The sequence below is a fragment of the Mus caroli genome, chromosome 15, assembly GCF_900094665.2.
Source record: "Mus caroli chromosome 15, CAROLI_EIJ_v1.1, whole genome shotgun sequence".
Classification (NCBI taxonomy): Eukaryota; Metazoa; Chordata; class Mammalia; order Rodentia; family Muridae; genus Mus; species Mus caroli.
Window position 1 is genome coordinate 73,614,868 of NC_034584.1, and position 20,560 is coordinate 73,635,427.

General features: G+C 47.6%; 1 protein-coding gene across 1 annotated transcript in view; it reads right to left on the reverse strand.

Moving 5' to 3' along the window:
- Positions 1 to 2,236: 2,236 nt before the first annotated feature.
- The window catches only part of Fam227a (family with sequence similarity 227 member A), a 46,567-nt gene continuing 28,243 nt past the window's right edge, over positions 2,237 to 20,560 (reverse strand). Inside the window, exons 12-18 of the mRNA XM_021183754.2 lie at positions 19,024 to 19,117; positions 14,955 to 15,049; positions 13,148 to 13,305; positions 10,404 to 10,556; positions 7,595 to 7,732; positions 5,281 to 5,409; positions 2,237 to 2,716 (exon numbers count right to left, since the gene is read on the reverse strand). Coding sequence (XP_021039413.1) covers positions 2,644 to 2,716; positions 5,281 to 5,409; positions 7,595 to 7,732; positions 10,404 to 10,556; positions 13,148 to 13,305; positions 14,955 to 15,049; positions 19,024 to 19,117 — 840 coding nt within the window. The 3' untranslated portion in view covers positions 2,237 to 2,643. The remainder of the gene's footprint in view (positions 2,717 to 5,280; positions 5,410 to 7,594; positions 7,733 to 10,403; positions 10,557 to 13,147; positions 13,306 to 14,954; positions 15,050 to 19,023; positions 19,118 to 20,560) is intronic.

Here is a 20,560-nt window from a genome sequence, read left to right on the forward strand (position 1 = left end):
CATGGTGGCTCACAACCATCCACAACGAGATCTGGCGCCCTCTTCTGGAGTGTCTGAAGACAGCTACAGTGTACTTATATATAATAAATAAATCTTTAAAAAAAATGTACTTAAAAAAAAAAGAAAGTTGGTGGGCTCCTCTGTTAAATGGAGGTTCCCTACAGATACTTAAAATAACAACTAAGCCACTCCCATATACATGAGTTTACAATGGCCTAGGAAGGTGGGTTGAGGTCTAAGAAGGAACTAGAGTAAATACTTAGAATAACAGCCGAGTAACTCCCATATACAGGAATTTAAAATGGCCTAGGGAAAAGGTGGATTATACAATAGACTAGAATTGGAACTATGGCAAGTGCATAAAGCCCTTGCCCTTAGCTTCTAAGAATAAGCTAACCTTAGATAGGGCTGATTATTTCCCAGTTGTAAACACTGATTTTTATCCCAACTGTAAACACTGATTTTTATCCCAGTTGTAAACACTGCCTGGTTCCTGTTAGATTTTATGTATGCATTTCTCTGTTTTGTGTAAAGAGTCATTTCGCATTGGGTAACCTCAATGTACCTTGGATGACCTTAATGTATCACCTAACTTCCTTGTTTTCTTCTGTAATATAAGTCTGATGCTCGCTTTGAGAAATTACACTCAGATCCAGCTCTCCTTTGTGTTAGTGTCTGTTTGTCATCTTGGTGACTCCTTGCCCACCTGAGTACAAGGGACTCTGATTCTCCCGCAGGTTGAGGGACCGGCTGAGTCCAGTCTATGGCAAGTGTGGGTACTGGGGACAACTGCTGCCCTCTTCTGACCTATACACACATGGATACACACACACACACACACACACACACAAATAAGTCTTAAAAACACAGAAAGAGATACAGGGTGGTATGGGAACATGCACAGGGACACCTGATCTAGTTTTGGGGGAGAGGAGGCATGGCATTTAGGTTGGCAAGATAAAGAGGGCAAACGCTGATGTGGGACAGTGCATGAGCTGGGATTCAGTAGAAGGGCAGCAAACTGGGAAAGCATGCCCTTGGGCTGCAAGCTCTCTCTCTCTCTCTCTCTCTCTCTCTCTCTCTCTCTCTCTCTCTCTCTCTCTCTCTCTCAGCCTGTCTTCTGGTCTTTCCTAGTATCCGATTTCTAATTCTGTGCTTATTACTTCAGGGAGACATTCTGACAAACTCTATGATGTGTGTCTATGCACTAATCTCAAGACTTCCTGAGATTAATGGGAAAAAAAGAAACAAACAAAAAAAATCATCTGAGTTTTAAAAACCAAAATCAAAATAGAAACAGTTGGTTTTTATTGAAAACATTAACAAAACCAAAAAGACATACTCAACCAGTACGCTGCTGCTCGTCCGCACCCCTAGTCTTACTTCTGCCTTTCCTGTGCCTCCCACATAGCTTAAAATGGATGCACCGTATTCCATAGGATGTCTATTCTTAAGGAGTTTCCCCTCTTATCAGAGATTCAAGTGAAGCATCTTCTACATGCCTTCTTTCCTGAGGTTTTCTTAGGGTAGATTTCCATAGCTGTAGTTGGCTTAGGGGGCAGGCATTGTTTCAGGGACCTTGAAAGGAATCTAAGGTTCCTGGAAATGTTTGGTTGTACCAATTCCCAGGAAAGAAGTGTGCTGTTTTACAGCTCTGGAAAAGCCTGTAGGCTCAGGAGGGGTGACATATTCTCTGTGTAGACCAGGCTGGCCTTGAACTCAGAAATCCGCCTGCCTCTGCCTCCCAAGTGCTGGGATTAAAGGCGTGAGCCACCATGCCCGGATTTACTTTGCTTTTATGAGCACCCCTAGACCAGGTAGAGGCAGCTGGGCCCAGTGAGTAAGGTAGGAGATTCACAGGGGCATCCCAGAAAACTTAGCAAGATCCTCAAATAGAAAGGAATGGTTTCCTAGCATAGGCAAGGCCCTAGGTTCAAATATCTAGTACTGCAAACAGGCAAATAAAAAAAAATTAAGCCGGGCAGTGGTGGCACATACCTTAAATCCTAGCACCTGGGTGGCAGAGGCAAGCAGATTTCTGAGTTCAAGGCCAGTCTGGTCTATAAAGTGAGTTCCAGGACAGCCAGGACTACAGAGAGAAACCCTGTCTCGAAACAAACAAACAAACAAACAAACAAACAAAACAAAACAAAAAGTAAACCAAAAACATGTAAATAAATGTTAAGTGTTAATATCTAACTTAATATAGATGAAAAGATGAGTAAGCCCCAAATAAGTGTGTGCCACATGTGTTAACAAACATGTAGGAATGACTAGCCTCGAACTCAGAAATCAATCTGCCCCTGACTAGAGCGTGCTGGGCCTAAAGACAGCTGGGACTTAGCAGCTTAGCTCCCTTCTGATACTTGGTGTTGGCTTGTTTTTTGAGACAGGGTCTTGCCATGTTTCATAAGGATGGGTTGGGTTGGGTTGTTATTATCAAGTGAATGTCTGATGGATGAGCCCTGAATGGTCCGTGGGAGGTGTGAACTTTAATATTCTTTCTCCTGTGGACTGGGAGAGGCTCCATGCGTCCCTGGCTGCATCAGAGCTCTCAGTTGCCATTGCCGATTCCGCTTTCTACCGCATCTGACAACAGACAGGAGCGTCACCTCCACAGTCTCCTCCTGTTCTTGGGCGAGTTCATTCCATGGAGGAGGGTGAGAGTTGGAAGAGCATGTCCTGCTTGACTGTGGAGATACTGCTGCCACCCTCACTGTGGAAAAATGAGAAGACAGAAATGGTGGGAACCTCACACGACCAAGATGTCAGCAGGCTAGCTAGCATCAAGCCCCGGAGGGAAGCAGGTGAAAAGGCTGGAAAATGGCAGAAGGCATGGAGGGGTCTGGGAAGGACAGGAACTCAATCAAGGAAGAACGTGTGGTACAGTGTATTCACTTCTGTAAATACGTAAGAGAAAAAAAATCAAGAAGGCAAGAAAAGTAGAATCGACACCTAGGCTGGGCATGGTGGCACATGCATTTAGTCCCAGCAGAGGCAGGTAGCTCTCTGAGTTTGAGGTCAGCCTGGTCTACAGAGCAAGTTCAAGGACAGGCTACACAGAGAAAACCTGTCTCAAACAACAACAACAATAACAGAGAGAGATGAGTATGCCTTAATTCACCTTACTTCAATCAAAATAAAAATTACATTTTCTTTTTTTTTTTTTAGGATTGATTCTTTTTTATGTTATATGTACGAGTGTTTTGCCAACATACATGTATGTGTGTTATGTACATATTTGGTGCCCTTGGAGTCCAGAAAACACATTATATCCCATGGAACTAAAACTACAGATGACTGTGAGCTGTCTTGTGGGCTCTGAGAATTTAAACTGGGTTCAGGGCCCAGCCAAAAGGAGTTCTTCTAGGTAGAGTCTGGCCAGGCCTCCCCGCCAGGCATGCTCTAGGACTTCCCTGACTTAAGAGGCTTGGAAAGGACCATGGAAGTGACAGCTATGAAGTGACAATTCCTTTCAGCTCTCTGACAGACTTTCCATACCTTTACCTTCCTCTGGGGTCAACCAAAAGAGAACCTGTCCATGTGGGGCTCACCTGGACCATATGTGTATAATATGTGGGGGGCCACATATGTATCATGGCACATGTGCAGAGGTCAGAGGGCAACCTTGGGTGTTGGCCCTTATTGCCTACCTTGCTTGAGATAGGGTCTTTTTGTTGCTGTCCACTGATGCATATGCAAGGTTAGCTAGCCCACAGAGTTCTCCTGCCTCCACTTCCATCTCTCTGTAGGAATACTGGGGATACAGATGCAGGCTGGGATCTAAGGACTCCTATTCAGGTCTTCATGCTTGTATGGCAAGGGCTTTACCGACTACATCCTCTCCCAATGTGTCAGTGTGTGTGTGTGTGTGTTTAAAATTCTAATTTCTTTACTCTATATTTCACAACATATACAATATACACACACTTTTTTTTTGAGATCTCCAGTACTGTATGCTAAATAAGTCATGGTGTGTAGTTTGAATATGCTTGGTCTAGGGAGTGGCACTATTAGGAGGTATAGCCTTGTTGGAGAAAGTGTGTCACTGTGGGTGTAGGCTTTAAGACCCTCATCCTAGCTCCCTGGAAGCCAGTCTTCTTCTGTTTGTCTTTGAAACAAGATGTAGAACTCTCAGTTCCTCCTGCACCATGCCTGCCTGGATGCTGCCATGCTCCCACCATGATGATAATGGACTGAACCTCTGAACCTGTAAGCCAGCCCCAATTAAATGTTGTCCTTATAAGAGTTGCCTTGGTCATGGTATCTGCTCACAGCAGTAAACCCCTAACTGAGACACCTGGATCCTCAGCCAGTTTTTCATTAGGGCAACAGAAACGAACTAACTCACCCCAGTTAGACACCAGGATACTTGTTCTATTGAAACCCTCTTGCCTCGGCCTCCTAAGTGCTGTGCCTCCACTTTCTGCCTGTAAACGGTGTCTTAGTAATATCGTATTAAGGATTGGCTTTTGAAATATTTTTCTGAGCCAAAATCCAGAAAGTCTAGAGATTCCTGATTGAAAAGTATAGACAGGTACCAAGTACAGACAAGGGTTTGTGGGAGCCTTTACAAGTCCCCCAAATATGAACACTAAAACCTACTGGGTCTCTGAAAAGCCAAATCTAGTCAGTGATGCCCTCGCTGGCCATCTTCCAATGGTTTCCATAACAGAAAACCAAGGGCTTCGTGGAAATCTCCTTGTTTGCCCAGAGACAGTCTCCAGGCTCCCATACCCTGGAAGCCACACCTTGCCCCGCCCTCCTCCCACGTGGTACATAGCTTTCCTCCACTCCCTGCAGCTGGCCTCTTTTGCATCTCTCCTTCTGCCAGGAAACCCGGTCCTCTGTGCCAGACTCAATGACACCACTCCAGCATGGCTCCTGGACCCCTATTCTATCTACCCTGTGCTCCCCCCTACTGTGAGCATTTAGTTTGCTGTTGTATTTGCCTCCTGACACCAGCTGCTTGTCAAATGGGGCTGGACCTTCTGCTACAACCTCCTGCTACAAGGTGCCTGCATCAGAAATTTTTAGAGGATGCTGTAACCTGTTTCTGGGCTTGGGATACTGTGACTAATCCCACCTCAAGAAAGCTTAACTTTCATATGAGGTCGCCTGGCACTGCAACACTTTAAATACGAGAAGCAAACCATCTGAAAAGATGCAGTGGTCCCACACAAGCTCTTCCAGTCAGGTCTCTCCTGCAAACCCCAGGGTAGCAGGACTTGGGGTAGGCACGTTCTAGTTCCCTCTCTTCCCGTTGTTGGTCCACCTCACCTGGAAGGAGACTTGATTCTGTAGGGGCTTTTTAGGCCCACGGAATTGTTATCCACATCCATAGAGTTTTGAAATGAGAAAGGGGAATAGAAACCCTTTGGTCTCTCTTCAACCTCCTTCTTTTTCTTCCTGTGGGGGAAGCAAAATGGATACCAATAAAAAATAGTTCAGAAATTCAGTGTGGCTTCTCCAGCAGCAGTTTCACTGGCACCCTGATGTGCACTGGGAGAGTAATAAATATAAGTTGGTAAGGTTGGCGACGGTAAGGAAAGTAGAGGGTCAGGACAAGGCCATGTCTCTCATTAATCCTCCAACCGCAGCCTGGGGCCAGGACTGGACAAGACTATGGGAAACATGATCCTGGCCTTGAGAGAAAACCGGAAATACAGGGAGAGGGGTGCACAAGTCTGGTATGTACTCTGAGCAGATATCACAGAAGACTTCCTGGAGGAGGGGGGCCTGAACTGGGTTTAAGGTCAGAGGAGAAACAAAGGAGAATGGGGTCTGAGGGAATTAGATTGAGGTACAGTTTTGATGCTGGAGAAGCTAGGATTGACAAAAGCCTGTTGGTGACATGTCCCACTACTCCTAAGAATCCATAGTTTTCTCAATTCAAGAAAAGTACTAGTTCACAGGTTTAATAGGACAGGCTGACATCTTAGTCTGGCTGAGTGCTGGTTTCTTCAACTCTAAATAGGGGCAGCCACCACCTATCAGTGATGGGGACAGTCACCAACCAAGCCACATTCACCCTGGCAACAGAACCAGTTTGGGGATGGAAGTAGTCTCCACTTTTAAAACTTCATTTCCCAGGCTCAGCCTGCAATAATCGCCATGTAGCAGCAGTTTCCAGACTCCCTCAGCAACAGTTTCCATACCTCCCCCAGCAAGTTTCCAGCCCCCACACCCAAGTAATGGAATGCCCATGGAGAAGGACCCAACAGATTAACACAGAGGTCACCTACCCCAGAATTCCCTAATGTGCTTTAAATCAGCCTGAGAGATCACTTGGATGTCTCTCTGTTCTGGGAACTAGGAGTCCCCGGCATGCTGGACTTCTGCAGAATAAAACACTCTTTGCATTGGCATCCTACTCTTTGCATTTAAACGCTACATTTACACCTGGTGGGGTGTCATGCTTTGGCGAGTCATGAGCCCTTGCACCACCACTGGATCCCTCCTTACAATTATTATTTTGCGTGCTATCACATCCTCAATCTATAACCATCAATGTGATATGGTTTTTGTTTGTTTTAATGTTACAAGGGGTCACAGTGCAGGGAACAAGTAAGACAGGGATGGGGGATGGGTCAGATGGGGGTGGGTCTCAGGGATAAGCAAAATTATCACTTTCTTGGCTCTTGCCCTTCCTGGAGCCATGGGTGAATGTGACCATATTGCTATTATTTAGATTCTGTAGTTTTCATCTTGTAAAATGTATGTGTTTCCTAATATACTCAAACTAACCCGATGATGCTGGGATCACAGCCACCCCGCAACTGCAGGGGGAGCCAAAGGCTCATCTCTAACCAACAGATACCATCAGCTGTAACTTGCTGATCACTGAGGCCCAAAAGATGACTCAATAGGGTAGAACACTGGCTGCTCTTATGGAGGGCCTGAGTTCAGTTCCCAGCATCCACAGGACGTCTCACAACTGTCTAACTCCAGTTCTGGGTTTTTGACAACTGATTCTGACATTTTTGGGCTCCCGTGAATGGGGTACATATACCTTCATGCAAGCACATACACATAAAAATATTATTTTTTAAATTCCTCAACCTTAACTGAAACTTCTAGAAGTGGGAGGGAGGGAAGCGCTGAGATGAACCAATAGATGCTTGAGAGAGTGAGCAGGTAGCCGACTGGAGGGGAGGAGCGGCAGATGATTGGAGGGGAGGAGAAAGTAAGTGAGCAGAGGGGTGGAGCCTGTTGGCAAAAGACCGGAACCCCCTCCTGACGGTGGCTGCCTATGAGAGAGCGAGTGTGACAAAGCCTCAAGCTCCTTGGGCTGACAGAGAAAGTGGCACCACGTGAGTGATCCGGAATGATGTCTGCGGCTTCTGCACCTCAGTACTGCCCCAGCTCTCTAGCCGCCTCCACTCTCAGAAACAGCCTTCTTTCTTCTTAATAAACGGTCTCTACCACTCTCCAAGTGTTCTGGTCCAACTCTTTGTTCTGAGACGTGAGACCCGGGAAAGCTCCGTGGGTGTCCTCCCCGCCCAGACCTGCACCGCATCCCTTCCCCATGTGGTAAGAATTCTTACATCGCTCACACTGGACATTTTCTAAGGCTTCTGTTTGAACAACAAACCTTGAAAGAAAGGCAGTTTCTCTTTGCTTGTTTCCCTTGGATTTCTTGCCAGACGATTCAAACAGTGTCGTGGAGGAGACGACCCTGTTCTTATCCTTTCTCTTGTCTCGTTCTTTCTTATCGATGATTTCCAACTCCCTGGGAGATAAAAATGGCAAAACATAGATGGGAATGGACGAAAAAGTCGTGTGACCCCCCCCCCAGCCCCCTCCCGTGTACCCTTCACCCCGCCCCCGCCCTCACTCTCCAGACAGGGGTTCAATGTGCAGCCCTGCCCGTCTTGCCTGTCTTGTTTATTTTGGTTTTTCAAGACAGGGTTTCTCTGTATAACCCTGGCTGTCCTGGAACTCACTATGTAGACCAGGCTGGCCTCAAACTCAGAAATACGCCTGCCTCTGCCTCCCAAGTGCTGGGATTAAAGGTGTGCGCCACCACCGCCCGGCGCCTTGACTGTCTTGTAATGTATCTTTTCAGACTACATTAGTCTGCCAGCTTGCTGGGCAGAGTGGACGGAAGCAGCTGACCACACAGCAGTGACCCCATCCCAGATACAGATCGCTGGGGTTTTTGAATGAACATAAATGAAATTACAGAAGGGACGAGGAGCCTGCCATCTTAAAAGAAGGCTGACATACACCCTCGTTAGGAAGATGACTCTAAGCAGAGCTCTGCTGCTTGGTGGGGTGACCTCCAGGAAATTACTTAGCCTCTCCATGCTAGTATGTTCATGCGGTTTGTGGTGAGGTGTGAGCTAGAGGAGGTCAAATGCTTAAGACTGCTGGATACACAGGAAATGCTCGATAAATGCTGGCAGGCAGCAGGGCGACTAGAGGCTTCCTGGAGAGCGTGTTCTGGGGTACACAGTGGCTTTGCTGAACTGGATAACCCTTAGTTGGCTTTTGAAATGCACACACACACTTACTTGATGATGAATCAGGCTATGAGTATTCAAGGTCAGCAAGAGTCATTAATATATGTTTATGTGAGTTAATATGTTGTCATGAGGGGCTGGACCTAAGGCTTAGCAGTTAAGACACTTCCTGCTCTTGAGAGGACCCACGTCCAGTTCTCAGCACCCACATGGCAGTTCACAACCATCTGTAATTCCAATTCCAGGAGATTTGGCAATCTCTTTTGATTTCCGTATCAGGTAGTACACATATATACAAGCAGGCAAGACACCCACACACATAAAATAAATCTTTTTTTAAAAATGTTGTCAGGGCTGGAGAGATGACTCAGCAGTTAAGATTACTGACTACTCTTCCAGAGGTCCTGAGTTCAATTCCCAGCAACCACATGGTGGCTCACAACCATCTGTAATGGGATCTGAAGAGGGTGTCAGACAGCTTCAGTGTACTCATATAAATAATAATAATAATAATAATAATAAAGATGTCATTAGCAGGGTTGGCAATATATATACTCAACTATTCAGCATGAGGATAACTTGAGCCCTGAAGTTCAGGGCTAACCATGGGCAACACACACACACACACACACATACACATACACTCCCATATATACCAATACACACATACATATACACTCCCATATACACCCATACACACATACATATACACTCCCATATACACCCATACACACATACATATATACACATGCACACACACACACACACAAATGTAAAAGAAGTGGGGAGAGATGATGTTATATACGTTGCTGTTTCTTTCTTTCTTTCTTTTTTTTTTTTTCCGAGACAGGGTTTCTCTATGGAGCCCTGGCTGTCCTGGAACTCACTCTGTAGACCAGGCTGGCCTCGAACTCAGAAATCCACCTGCCTCTGCCTCCCAAGTGCTGAGACTAAAGGCGTGTGCCACCATTGCCCGGCTTCTGTTCCTTTTAAGACAGCTGTCACAGAATGAAATGTTGGAGTATTTCCTGGAACTTCTCCAGAAGTACTCTGAATCACAGAAACTCTGCCCCAGATATGGTAGAGGCCATGTGCAAGGGACTCGCGGGGAAACTCTCTTCTCCAGGAAAGGCCCTGTGTGGGGTCTCCTGTGCAGCCCTCATTAAGGGCACACAGGCTCCGCCCCCACACTGGGAGGTCCAGCAGCTGCCAGGCCCCGCCCCCACACTGGGAGGTCCAGCAGCTGCCTGATAGATGGTCTTGGTTGCTCACCATTTTCCGTCCGCAAACTTTCTGGCTGGGGTACTGTAGTGCCCTGATGCGTGTCCCCATGTGTCCCCCCCTTCACCAGCCAACACCTTCGAGCTAGGCACTAGGTTAGAACTACTCTGCCAGGCAGGTGCTAGTACTGGTCACATTCATGGAAGAGACACCCACACCCTTCACAGCCTAAGTGCAGAGCCTCGATGGCAAGGATAAGATAAGAGACAGAACTTCAGACTGCCCGATGTCAAAGCTAATGCTCCCAACCTGTGCTCTATTAGAGAAACAAGTAGTAATGTTCCCAAAGAGTCCTACCCCACCGGAGTCATCTCCCACATGGCCACTTTCATCCTGGCTATGGAAGAGCATCACTTCGATGTTGATATCCAAGGGGACGGGAGGTGTGTAAAGGTAGTGGTGGTAATGGCGGTGGTTTAGAGACATGGTTTCTTTGTATATCCCTGGCTATCCTGTAGCTTTGTAGACCATGCTGGCCTCAAACTCCTGGAGGATTAAAGGCATGCCCCACCACCTCCCAGTGAACGAGCCGTTTCTAATCGGGGCCACCCAGAAAAGCTTCTCCGCCCCCAACTCCAGCTAAGTCACATCCTGCTGACTGCTGCAGTGGATGGGGGTCCACTCGCCACTCGCGGCTCTGCACCCGTGCCCTCTCACCTCTCAAAGTTTTCTTGCAGCTCCCTTAGGTAATTGTTAAAACAGTTCCACTCATTCTCATGCATCTGGTCCAGCTGCCGGAGCTTTTTCTTTCGAATCTCCATGTTCTTTGTGACCAACTGGATGATGTCAGCATAGGTCATGGCAGAGTCAGTGCATTCTGCTGTCAAGGAAAGGTCCACAGTGCTGCCTGCCCTAGGTTGTAGCAGCCATGGTAAGGAGAGCATGGACGACGCAAAGGATGACGTTTGGAGCTCTGGAGTTCTGGAGGAGGCACCCAGAATCCACACAGGCAGTGGTCTTCTCAGACTGGTGATGGCCAGCCGGGGAAGGAGAAAGGCTGTCCCTCTGTGGCTGGGCAGGCTGTCCACCCTGTCCTTAAGCCCCCTTTGGCTCTGTCCAGGGTATCGAGCCAGATAATACTTCCTTAGACTGTCTGAGGGAGAAAGATGGTGCCCTGGCAGGAGTGCCATGTTGTTCCCAAGGGGTTTCCCAACATCACCGTGATCTTTCTACAAATCCCATAAGCTTAGTTCTGGGCCCTGTTTACCAGTCTGGGATTGGAGTCTGTTACCATAATGACAAAGAGAAAGGGGCTCCAACATCTCTCCCCTTGACAGCCTGATAAATCATTTTTGTTTTCTGGTTTGGGTTTCAGTTTGGTTTTTGAGACAATCTTAACTCTTCGCTGGCCTTGAACTCACAGAGATTCACCTGTCTCTGCCTCCTGTGTGCTGGGATTAAAAGCTTGGGCCATCAAGCCCAGCTGGATTTGGGTTGGGTTTTTTTTGTTGTTATTCTTGTTTTGTTTTTGTTTTTGTTTTTGAAACAGGGCCTGGCTGTGCATTCTCAAGTTCATTGTAAGCTTTCTGCCTCAGCCTCCCTAGGCCTGGTGTTATAGGCACACACAGCCACACTCGGCTCCGTTGTCCACTTCAGGTGTGATGACACACACCTGGGGATCCTAGCATTTGGGAAATGGAGTGAGGATGATCAAGTTCAAGGACACAGGGAATTCCAGGGAAGCCAGAGCGGACCAGACACTGTCTCAGAACACCAAGGCAAACAGACAAACCAACAAACACCTTTGTCCTCTCTCTACCTCCACCCTTGGTTAGAATCTCAGCTGCATTTGTGACAATTTGTGGGATGGCCACTGTCACCCTCTTTGTCCCCATTTATCTATGAAAGGGACTAAAAGCCAGATCTAGTGACTCACACCTGTAACCTCAGCACTCACAGCTAAGGCAGCCATTACCCTGAGTCTGAAGCCAGCCTCAGCTAAACTCTGAGACCCTATCTCAAGGACCTCCCAAAAAGAAAAGAAGCCTTCCTTTAGAGCACCGATACTCAACCTACGGGCATTGACTCCTTTGGAGGGGTGTCACATGACCCTTTCACAGGGGCCGCCTAAGGCCATGGGAAAACTCATTTACATTACAATTCATAACAGTAGCAAATGTACAGTTATGAAAAAGGAATGAAATAATTTTATGGTTGAGGTCACCACAGCACGAGGATCTGACTGTATTAAAGGGTTGCAGCATTAGGAAGGCTGAGAAGGACTTTTGTAGAGGATGGTGACAACCACAATGCCAGTTCTTCGTAGAGTGCCTGTTATACACCACTCAGTCACATTACCAGCTTGGTAGAACCATCTCCACTTTAGGAGCTTGCAGGGTAGAGCTGTTAAGGTTTGTACATCACAGCCAGAGGCCATCTCTGGAGCCCAGTGACCTCAAGAACAGGGTGATGCCAGGGACAATTTGGACCATGTTACCCAGAGGTAGGTGGTCTGCTTTCAGAAATCTGCGACGCAAAGCTCTAGGGACAGGAGACAAATAGGGCCTCCTGGTGGCCTTCCTGCCTATGAGCCAGCAAAGGCAATGGAGTAGCAGGCATGTCCTGAGCACTCTTACCTCCACTGCCCTGGGAGGCAATCTGCAAAATAGCCCCTGAAGCTGGGCCTGGTGGCACAAGTCTTAAATCGCAGCACTCAGAATAAAGAGGCAGGTGGAGCTCTGTGAATTTGAGACCAGTCTTCTCTACATAGTAAGTTCCAGGCCAGCGGGGGCCACACAGTGGGACAAACAAATAAACAACAACAACAACAACAACAACAAAAGGTCCAAACAATAATAAAATCAAACAAAAAGCACCCCCAACAGGGGAATCCTTATTCTGATTTTACAGACGAGGTAAAAATTGCCCACAGAAAAACCGGAACCTTTCTAAAATCTCACTAGTGGTTAGTATTAGTTTCAGAGTCTGGGCTATTTAAGTCAAACAGAGCAAACTGACTCCCAGTAGAACCCATGTTCTGACCCCTAGGCATGTTGCTAAGGCTCAACATACCAACACATGCTGCAAATCAACACATGTTGGACCTGTTTCCCAAGAGCTGAGTTTTATACCAACTCCAAACGAAAGTGTGCAGAGGACACCAAAACTGATGGTCCCACTCTCTTGGGCCAGGGAGTATCAGGGAGTGTATGATGCCTAAGTTTATGCTGGACAATGAGAAAGAGGTGACTCTGTCCATGGGGACATGTTCAGCGCCTCCTGGCCAGTACACAAGGCCTAAATGTGAGGCTCCCCTGAGCACAAGCACAACTCTCTATCCGTGAGGTACATACCACAACTGTTCCTACCAAGTACCCACTGTGTGGCAGGCTATGCACCAAAGCCTGGATGCTCCTCCCCAAGCCCTGCTTCTGCAAAGAGGTAGCAGTTGACAAGGATATGGAATGATTTCCGTCTTTTCTCTCCTGCTGACCAGCAGGTCCCGACCAGTCAGCTGCAACTGGGAGTAGTTGAGGAAGAAGTACATCATTAGCGGGCTCCTTCCATAAAGGTTGAACTGGTTTGAAGTCAGCTCTGGGATTTTGCAGGCAGGGTGGGACTGAGACAGGGGAGAAAAAGAAAAAAAAAAAAAAAAGGATATTGTCCTGTGTGATGGTGAGTCTCCACTTGACAGGAATTAAGAGTCACTCACTCAGGGGACAAGTCTCCAAATGCAAATGTTTGGAGGGATGATTTCCTTTCTGGGCATATCTGTGAGGATTATCTTATTCTGATTAAAGAGGATGATCCATCTAACTGTGAGTGGGGCCGTTCCCGAGTAGGGATCCTGATGTGTATGCCTTGAAGACAGTGAGCTCAGAACACACGGCACTCGGCCTCCTGAGTGTGGAGATGTGACTGACTCACTGCCTCCAGCTCCTCCTGCCTTCACTACCCCTCATTCATGGTCTGTACTATGAGCCAAAACAAACCCTTGCTTCCTTATGTTCTTCTCTGGCAATAGGAAAGGTCACCAATACACCATGTCTACGGCACCCACACCTCTGACCCAGTAACTCCACGGGAACTCCAGCTCTGATGCCTCCTCAGAATGGGCAAAACAAAGGAAAGATTTTTATGTGTAGTCTCCTGCAATAACAAACAGCCATTTCCCACATCAGGATGGCAAGAAACACAACTGTACAACGTGCAGTATAGTCATAGGGACAAGTGAGTTCTAACTGTACTGTTTTTGATGGGAATAATCTAAGTGTGTGGATTTTGCTCTGGGAAAATCTCTAAGTTTTTCTTCCACGTACACTTTGAATTTTTCAATGTGAGCAAAGATTCTCTTTCTGATTAAGTGGCTTCAGACAGTGCCCCGGGTGCTGAAGCACAGTTAGGGAGGCTAAGGCAGGAAGGAGGATTGGTGGGAGCAGATTCTACCAACTCTTGCTTTCTTTTGGTGACCCAGCCCTTACTAGAGTAGGTAAGTGCTTCACCATACCACATCCTGGCGATGCTCTGCTTCTTACAGTGATGGCTCCAAACACCTGCCTCTTTGGCCATGACTACCCACCAAGACCTTAGAGCTGAGCCAGTTTTTCTTAGCACTTCTTCCCGCTGCTCCCCTGGGGTTCTCAGCTGTGCCCTTTGTCATCCCTGGTTCAAATCTGTCACTCTCCAATTGAACACCTCCCACCAGACAAACCACAGATCAGCCATGTTTGTCCCATTCTATGGGCAGAAGGAAAAGAGGGCTTCTCTGTATAGTCCTGGCTGTCCTGGAACTCAATCTGTAGATCAAGCTGGCCTCAAATTCAGTGATCCTCCTGCTTTTACCTTCCAGATCTGGGATTAAAGGTGTGTTCCACCACTACCTGGCTGGTGGGTGTCTTCTTGACCTAGAAATCATCCTTAGGAGAGCTGACAGCATCGCCTGGTCTGTATCACAAACACCCCAGCTCTTCCCTGACACCTGCATGAGCTGAAGATGTTTTAACCATGTCTCCTTTAAATCAGCTCTGTTCTTATGCTGGAGATGCTAAACAGTCCAGAGTGTTCGCTGCTCTTGAGAGGGATCCGGGTTTGGTTCCCAATCAATGATTATGTCAGGTGATTCACAATGGCCTGGAACTCCAGCTCCAGGGGATCTGACCTCTGAGGGCACCCACACTCACATGCACATACAAGGCACACACTCATACGTACACACACACACAAAAGCATACAATGAGAAACAATAAAATAGATCTTAAATGTGCTCACCGTTTTTACAAACGTATCCATGCATGCTCTGACGTGTGATATCTGCTTAACTTGCTTTGTGGCTTTCCTGGATAACAGGGTAGATATATTTTGATCTGTTGATGTGGTACAACAAAAAGGTGAATATGAGTATTTGCCCAGGGAAAAGACAGAGTTTGCAGTGGGTCTCAGCTTCCTGCTAGAGTACAAATGGAATCTGTGCAAGATGCCAGTCCTCTGAAGCTACAGGGGAGCCAGCTGACTCCATCTGCATCTTAGCCACACACACAGCTACCGGCCATGGCCATCCTTGGCTCCATGCCACAAATACTCACTGCCTATCTACTCTGTACCATGTTGATGCTGGGTGCTGGAAACAGATTATCTTCAAGGACCTTCTAGTTTACTGAGGAAAAAAGGACACATGAATACTGTCACACTAACTCAGGTACCATGGATAAAGTATCTCCAGGAACCTGCATGCCATCGTAGAATAGGGAAAGACCCAAAGGTTTTAAGATGCCAACAGTAGCATACTGGGTACTGTGGTGGCTCTGGGACAAAGAAACAAACATCAGTGCAGCTTCCACACACACAGTGGCTTTCCTGTAGGAGGTGAGCAGAGAACAGCTTGAAGACAAGCAAAAAACTGCAACAGGTCATCTGAAGCCAGATCACTAGAGTGCCCACGTTGCTGTGCATGGTAGCCCGGGAAGGCAGATTACAATGGACCAAAATCACTCACACACCAAGAGAAAAGGTGCCAGTAGTCCACTGTAGAACTGTGCAACAGCCTGGTTCCTGGTGGAGCACAGGCTGGAAACCCAGGTGAACCCTCAGGGTCGGGCAGGTGTTCTGCTGCGCTCCCGTACACTGGGCTTCTGACACGAGGCCGCAGCCCTCCATTGATTTGTGGCCATCAGTCACAGAAGGGCAATGCCCCAAGCCCCTCCACAGGTAGAGGTCATGACCTCTGGTCACATAGGCTCAAGACAGATCTCCATTTTAATGAGGTACCTAAAGGCCTGGAAGCTTAGCCAATAAACTCCCCTCCCCAGACATTCCTCCCAGTAAAAGGTATTTAACCCCAAGACCACCCTGAGAAGCAGGGGACGTTTTTTACTCATCCACTTTCTGCCATGACAATAAATGTCTTAAAAACATGGACTGTCTCTTCCCCATCCCTCACTCCCCACCCCCACCCCTGATGCACCATGGGGAGCCATGGAGAAGGCCTTTGCCTATGGAGCCGCATCTAATCTCCTGTACAAGGCCTCTCACTGTGCTTCCAGTCACAGCGACCACCAAGCCCAAGCCAAGCCAGCTGCCCACAAGCCAAGGACTCTCTCCTCTCTCCTCAACCTCCCTTATCCAGAGCTCTCCCCTCTTATTTCCTTCGGTCCCAGGCTAGATTCAGCCCATAGCCCCCCCCCAACCCCTCAGTTCTCAGCTCTTCCGCAGCATCCAGCGGCACCTGGGTGGCCAAGAGCTTGAGGAGCAGATGGCCCTGGCCTCCATGTAGGCCTGGGGATCCCCAAGCCAGCTCCAGCTGTCCCCAGGGCCTTAGACTGTGCTCCCTCACCCCCAGAGCGGTATCCTGTGGCTTCCCATAGCCGGACACCTGCCTGGCCCCAGTTTGGGGTAAGCCCAGTAAAACTCACGAGTCCTGCCTCCCCGTGTGGCCCGAGCCCTGTGGTGGAGAGGACTCCCGGATACCACAAACCCTACAGTCCAGGGCTGGGATGTAGCAGTGATAGTGAGCTGGACTAACATGCACAAGATAGTGGGTTCAGCCCCAGCAGCAGGAAAGGAGTTAAGTTGTCTTATGCTGGCTGGCTGGTTCCCAGGTTAAGACACATAACTGCTCTTCTGGAGGACCGGAGTTCAGTTCTGAGCACCCACATCAAGAAGCTCACAATGGCCTTTAACTCCAGCTCCAGAGGATCTGGTGCCCTCTTCTGGCCTCCATGTGCATCCAAAACCTGGGTCATACAATAGACACATATACACCTAACATTGACTAAATATGAGAAGAAATCCAGGGTTGCAGAGATGACTCAGACCTAGATTTGGTTCTGAGAACACACAGCTGTAATTCTAGTTCTAGGGGATCCAGTGCCCTCTTCTGGCCTCTCTGGGTACCAGGCACACACATGGTGCACATGCATACATCAACCAAAATACCCATGCACGTAAAACAATAAGTAAACCTTAAAAAAATCCAAAGCAAAGCTGTAAACTTGAAGTAGGACAGAAAGACAGAAAATGATGGTGGCGTGAGAAGGGAGATAAACCCGCTACCCAGAGTCTGACTGATGTGTCACCAACTAAGCAAGAAAGCCAGCACAATTAACCACATCGGATCACCCGATCGTCCTTAGTACCCCTTTCACATGCAGGCACTTTATGTTAAAGAAGCAGTTAAGGCCTGGATGTGTATGACCCTAGACAGAGCCTCGTTCCCTTCTCTGCATGGAGCATGGAATCTTGACTAAACTTAGCTTGGTTTACAATGAACAGACCCTTACCAAGGGTAGCACAGGACTTTGATTCCAGCACTTGGGAGGCAAAAGAAGCTGAACTCCACAAGACTGGAGCCAGCCTATGTACACAGCAAGGAAAGAATTAAAAAACAACCAACCAACAACAACAAACCTGAACTCTTTCTCCCTGGTGGGCTGGACTTTCATGCTACCAGCTATGTTCCTGTAACTATAAACCCCACTAAAAATCTTATATGTGATTATTGAAAAAACAGTAAGTAACAGATCTCTTTAAGAAGCCCACACTCGCTGGGCGTGGTGGCACACGCCTTTAATCCCAGCACTCAGGAGGCAGAGGCAGGAGGATTTCTGAGTTCAAGGCCAGCCTGGTCTACAGAGTGAGTTCCAGGACAGCCAGGGCTACACAGAGAAACCCTGTCTCAAAAAACAAAAAAGAAAACAAACAAACAAACAAACAAAAAACCAAAGAAGCCCACACTCACATGCCCTGGTGGGCTTCACTTTCTTCCGAGTCCCTCTCTTACCCCGATCATTGTACTTAAGTCTATGCTAAAATATCTCTAGTGGCTGGAGGGGTCACTCAGTGCTTAGGAGTGTTTGCTGCTCTCCCACAAGACAAGAGTTTGGTTCCCAGCATCCTTCTACAGTGGCTCACCCTGCCTGGTTCTCCAGCTTCAGGAGATCCAACGCTTTCTTCTGGGTCTCTGAGGGCATCTGCACATATGTGCGCACCCCCCCACACACATACACACACATATACACATCGATAAAAATAAAATAATCAATCACATGTGTGTGTATGTATGTGTGTGTATGTGTGTGTGTGGTGAATGTGTGTATATGTGGTGTGTGTGTATGTGTGTGTGGTGAATGTGTGTATATGTGGTGTGTGTGTATGTGTGTGTGTGGTGAATGTGTATATATGTGGTGTGTGTGTATGTGTGTGTGTAGTGAATGTATGTATATGTGGTGTATGTGTGTGTGTGTATGTGTGTGTGTGGTGAATGTGTGTATATGTGGGGTGTGTGTGTGTATATGTGGTAAATGTGTGTATGTGTTTGTGTGTATATGTGGGGTGTGTGTGTATGTGTGTGTGTGGTGAATGTGTGTATATGTGGTAAATGTGTGTATGTGTGTGGTGTGTGTGTGTGTGTGTCTGTGTGTGTCTGTGTTGCTACTTTGTTACTGATGGGTTCTAGAACTCTCTTCAGCACTCAAGCCATGAATATTAGTTTGGACTGAGTAAACGCAGAGGTCTCCCAAACCCTAGAGGAACTCCTCAGGCTGCTCTGGATGACCGCGTGGGACTGCATCCTGTGACGCTGGCAGGAGGAGCAGATGGGGAGCCCTGGCACTCTTGACACTTAACACTTGTACAGACGGTTCTTTGTCCCAGGGAAGGTCTTGCACATTTAGGTGCTTATCTGACCGAAACAACAATGTGCCCTCGGTGCCCAGCTAGTGCTTGGAGTCAAGGCCCAGGTCAAATCCAAGGGCAAAGCCAATTATGTTCAGATGTATCCAAGCAGCAGGGCACTGAGGCTTGAGAGGAAAGCTAGCTGTGAGCTCCACAACAGCCTGCTCACCTTTCATGCCTCGACACCTATAGCTTTCCTCTGTGGTCTTATTTGAAAGTCCTTTTTCCTTCATTACCTTTGAATGAGAAGCCTTCAGGAGACCCTTAAAAAAAAAAAGAATAAAGTTAGCAAAAGTGGTATGAGAGAAATACTTGCACCTCATCCATATCCCATCATTCACTGTAAAGGAAGGCCTGAGACGAGCCTTCCAGTCCGGCCTGTCAGCTTCAAGAAAGATGGGTTGATGTGGAGTGGGGCCCAGGCAGCAATGGAGTGTCACTCAGCTACTAGGGACTGAACAGCTTTGCTCCCGGGGGTCCCTTGAAGAGGAAGGGAACTTCCATTTGCAAGGCGCATGCAGCTCCCAACCGGGCTCCAAGCCCACTGCAGAGGTTTCTAAACAGTTGGCCTTCATTAACATCTCTTTGAGCAACTACTGTGGTATCTGGTGCCCAGCAATCACTGAAGTTTAGCCTCTGCCTTGAAGCACCCGCAGATGAGCAGGACACTAACTCAACAGTGGCTCCAACTCTGTAGACCCTGCTCTAAGGGTCACTTTAAGGATATTGTCCTCAGGGAGCAAGATGGCAGCCAGAGCGCCAGGCACCACATCCATGCTCCAGGCACCTGGTTAGGAAGGGAGACTGGGAGGTGCTGGGGTTGGTCTGGCACTGCTGTGTAGGCAAATGCTAATACTGGCCCCAAGACCTGGTGGCCCCTCCCCCACAAGGAGATTGTGCACACACCAACTGATGCTATGTAACTGTGCTCTACAAGTTAACTGGGCAATAAAAGGCTAAAGCCTGTGATTGGGCAGTAGATAGAGGTAGGTGGGTTTGCAGTCACCTGGCTGGGGGTCACAGAGGAAGGGAGAAAGGATGCTAGGGGAGGAAGCCGCCATCAGAGCACACAGCCAGGAGAAACAGCAAGTACCAAGGAACACATAGCTGGGACGTAAGTTGGAATAGATCAACAGCTGCCCGATCGAGGCTCACAGCTTGTAAATAAAATACCTGGATTGCGTGTATCTACAGACTAGCTATTCTAGCTATTGCGTATTCTACAGACTAGCTAGACTATATAATCATTTTACAGAGAAGGATCCACACAAGGCTTTTAAATGAAAGAGGGATCCCATAAGCTGCCACACGGTATATCCACATATCTCATTGACTTGACCAGCCATAGACACACATCTACACAGAGATGTAGAAGGGTCAAGGAAATATCTTTAGTGTGGTCACATACTTATACAATAACAACAAAACTCCCAAGTGTGACAACAAATGGCAGAGGTGACTTGGGGGAGAGGAGTCCTGAATTACTGATGATGGGGTGGGGGTGGGGTACAAATTAACCAGCCACTAGGAAAATCAGTCTAGAGGTTTCTCAAAAAGTTAAAAATAAAACTTCCATATGACCACCACTTCTGGGCAGATGCCCAGACAAATGTACATATCCATCCTCTCTCACATGGGTCCTTGGAACTGAATTCGGGTCCTCATGCCTACATACCAAGCACATGGTAAACAGAGCCATCTTCCCA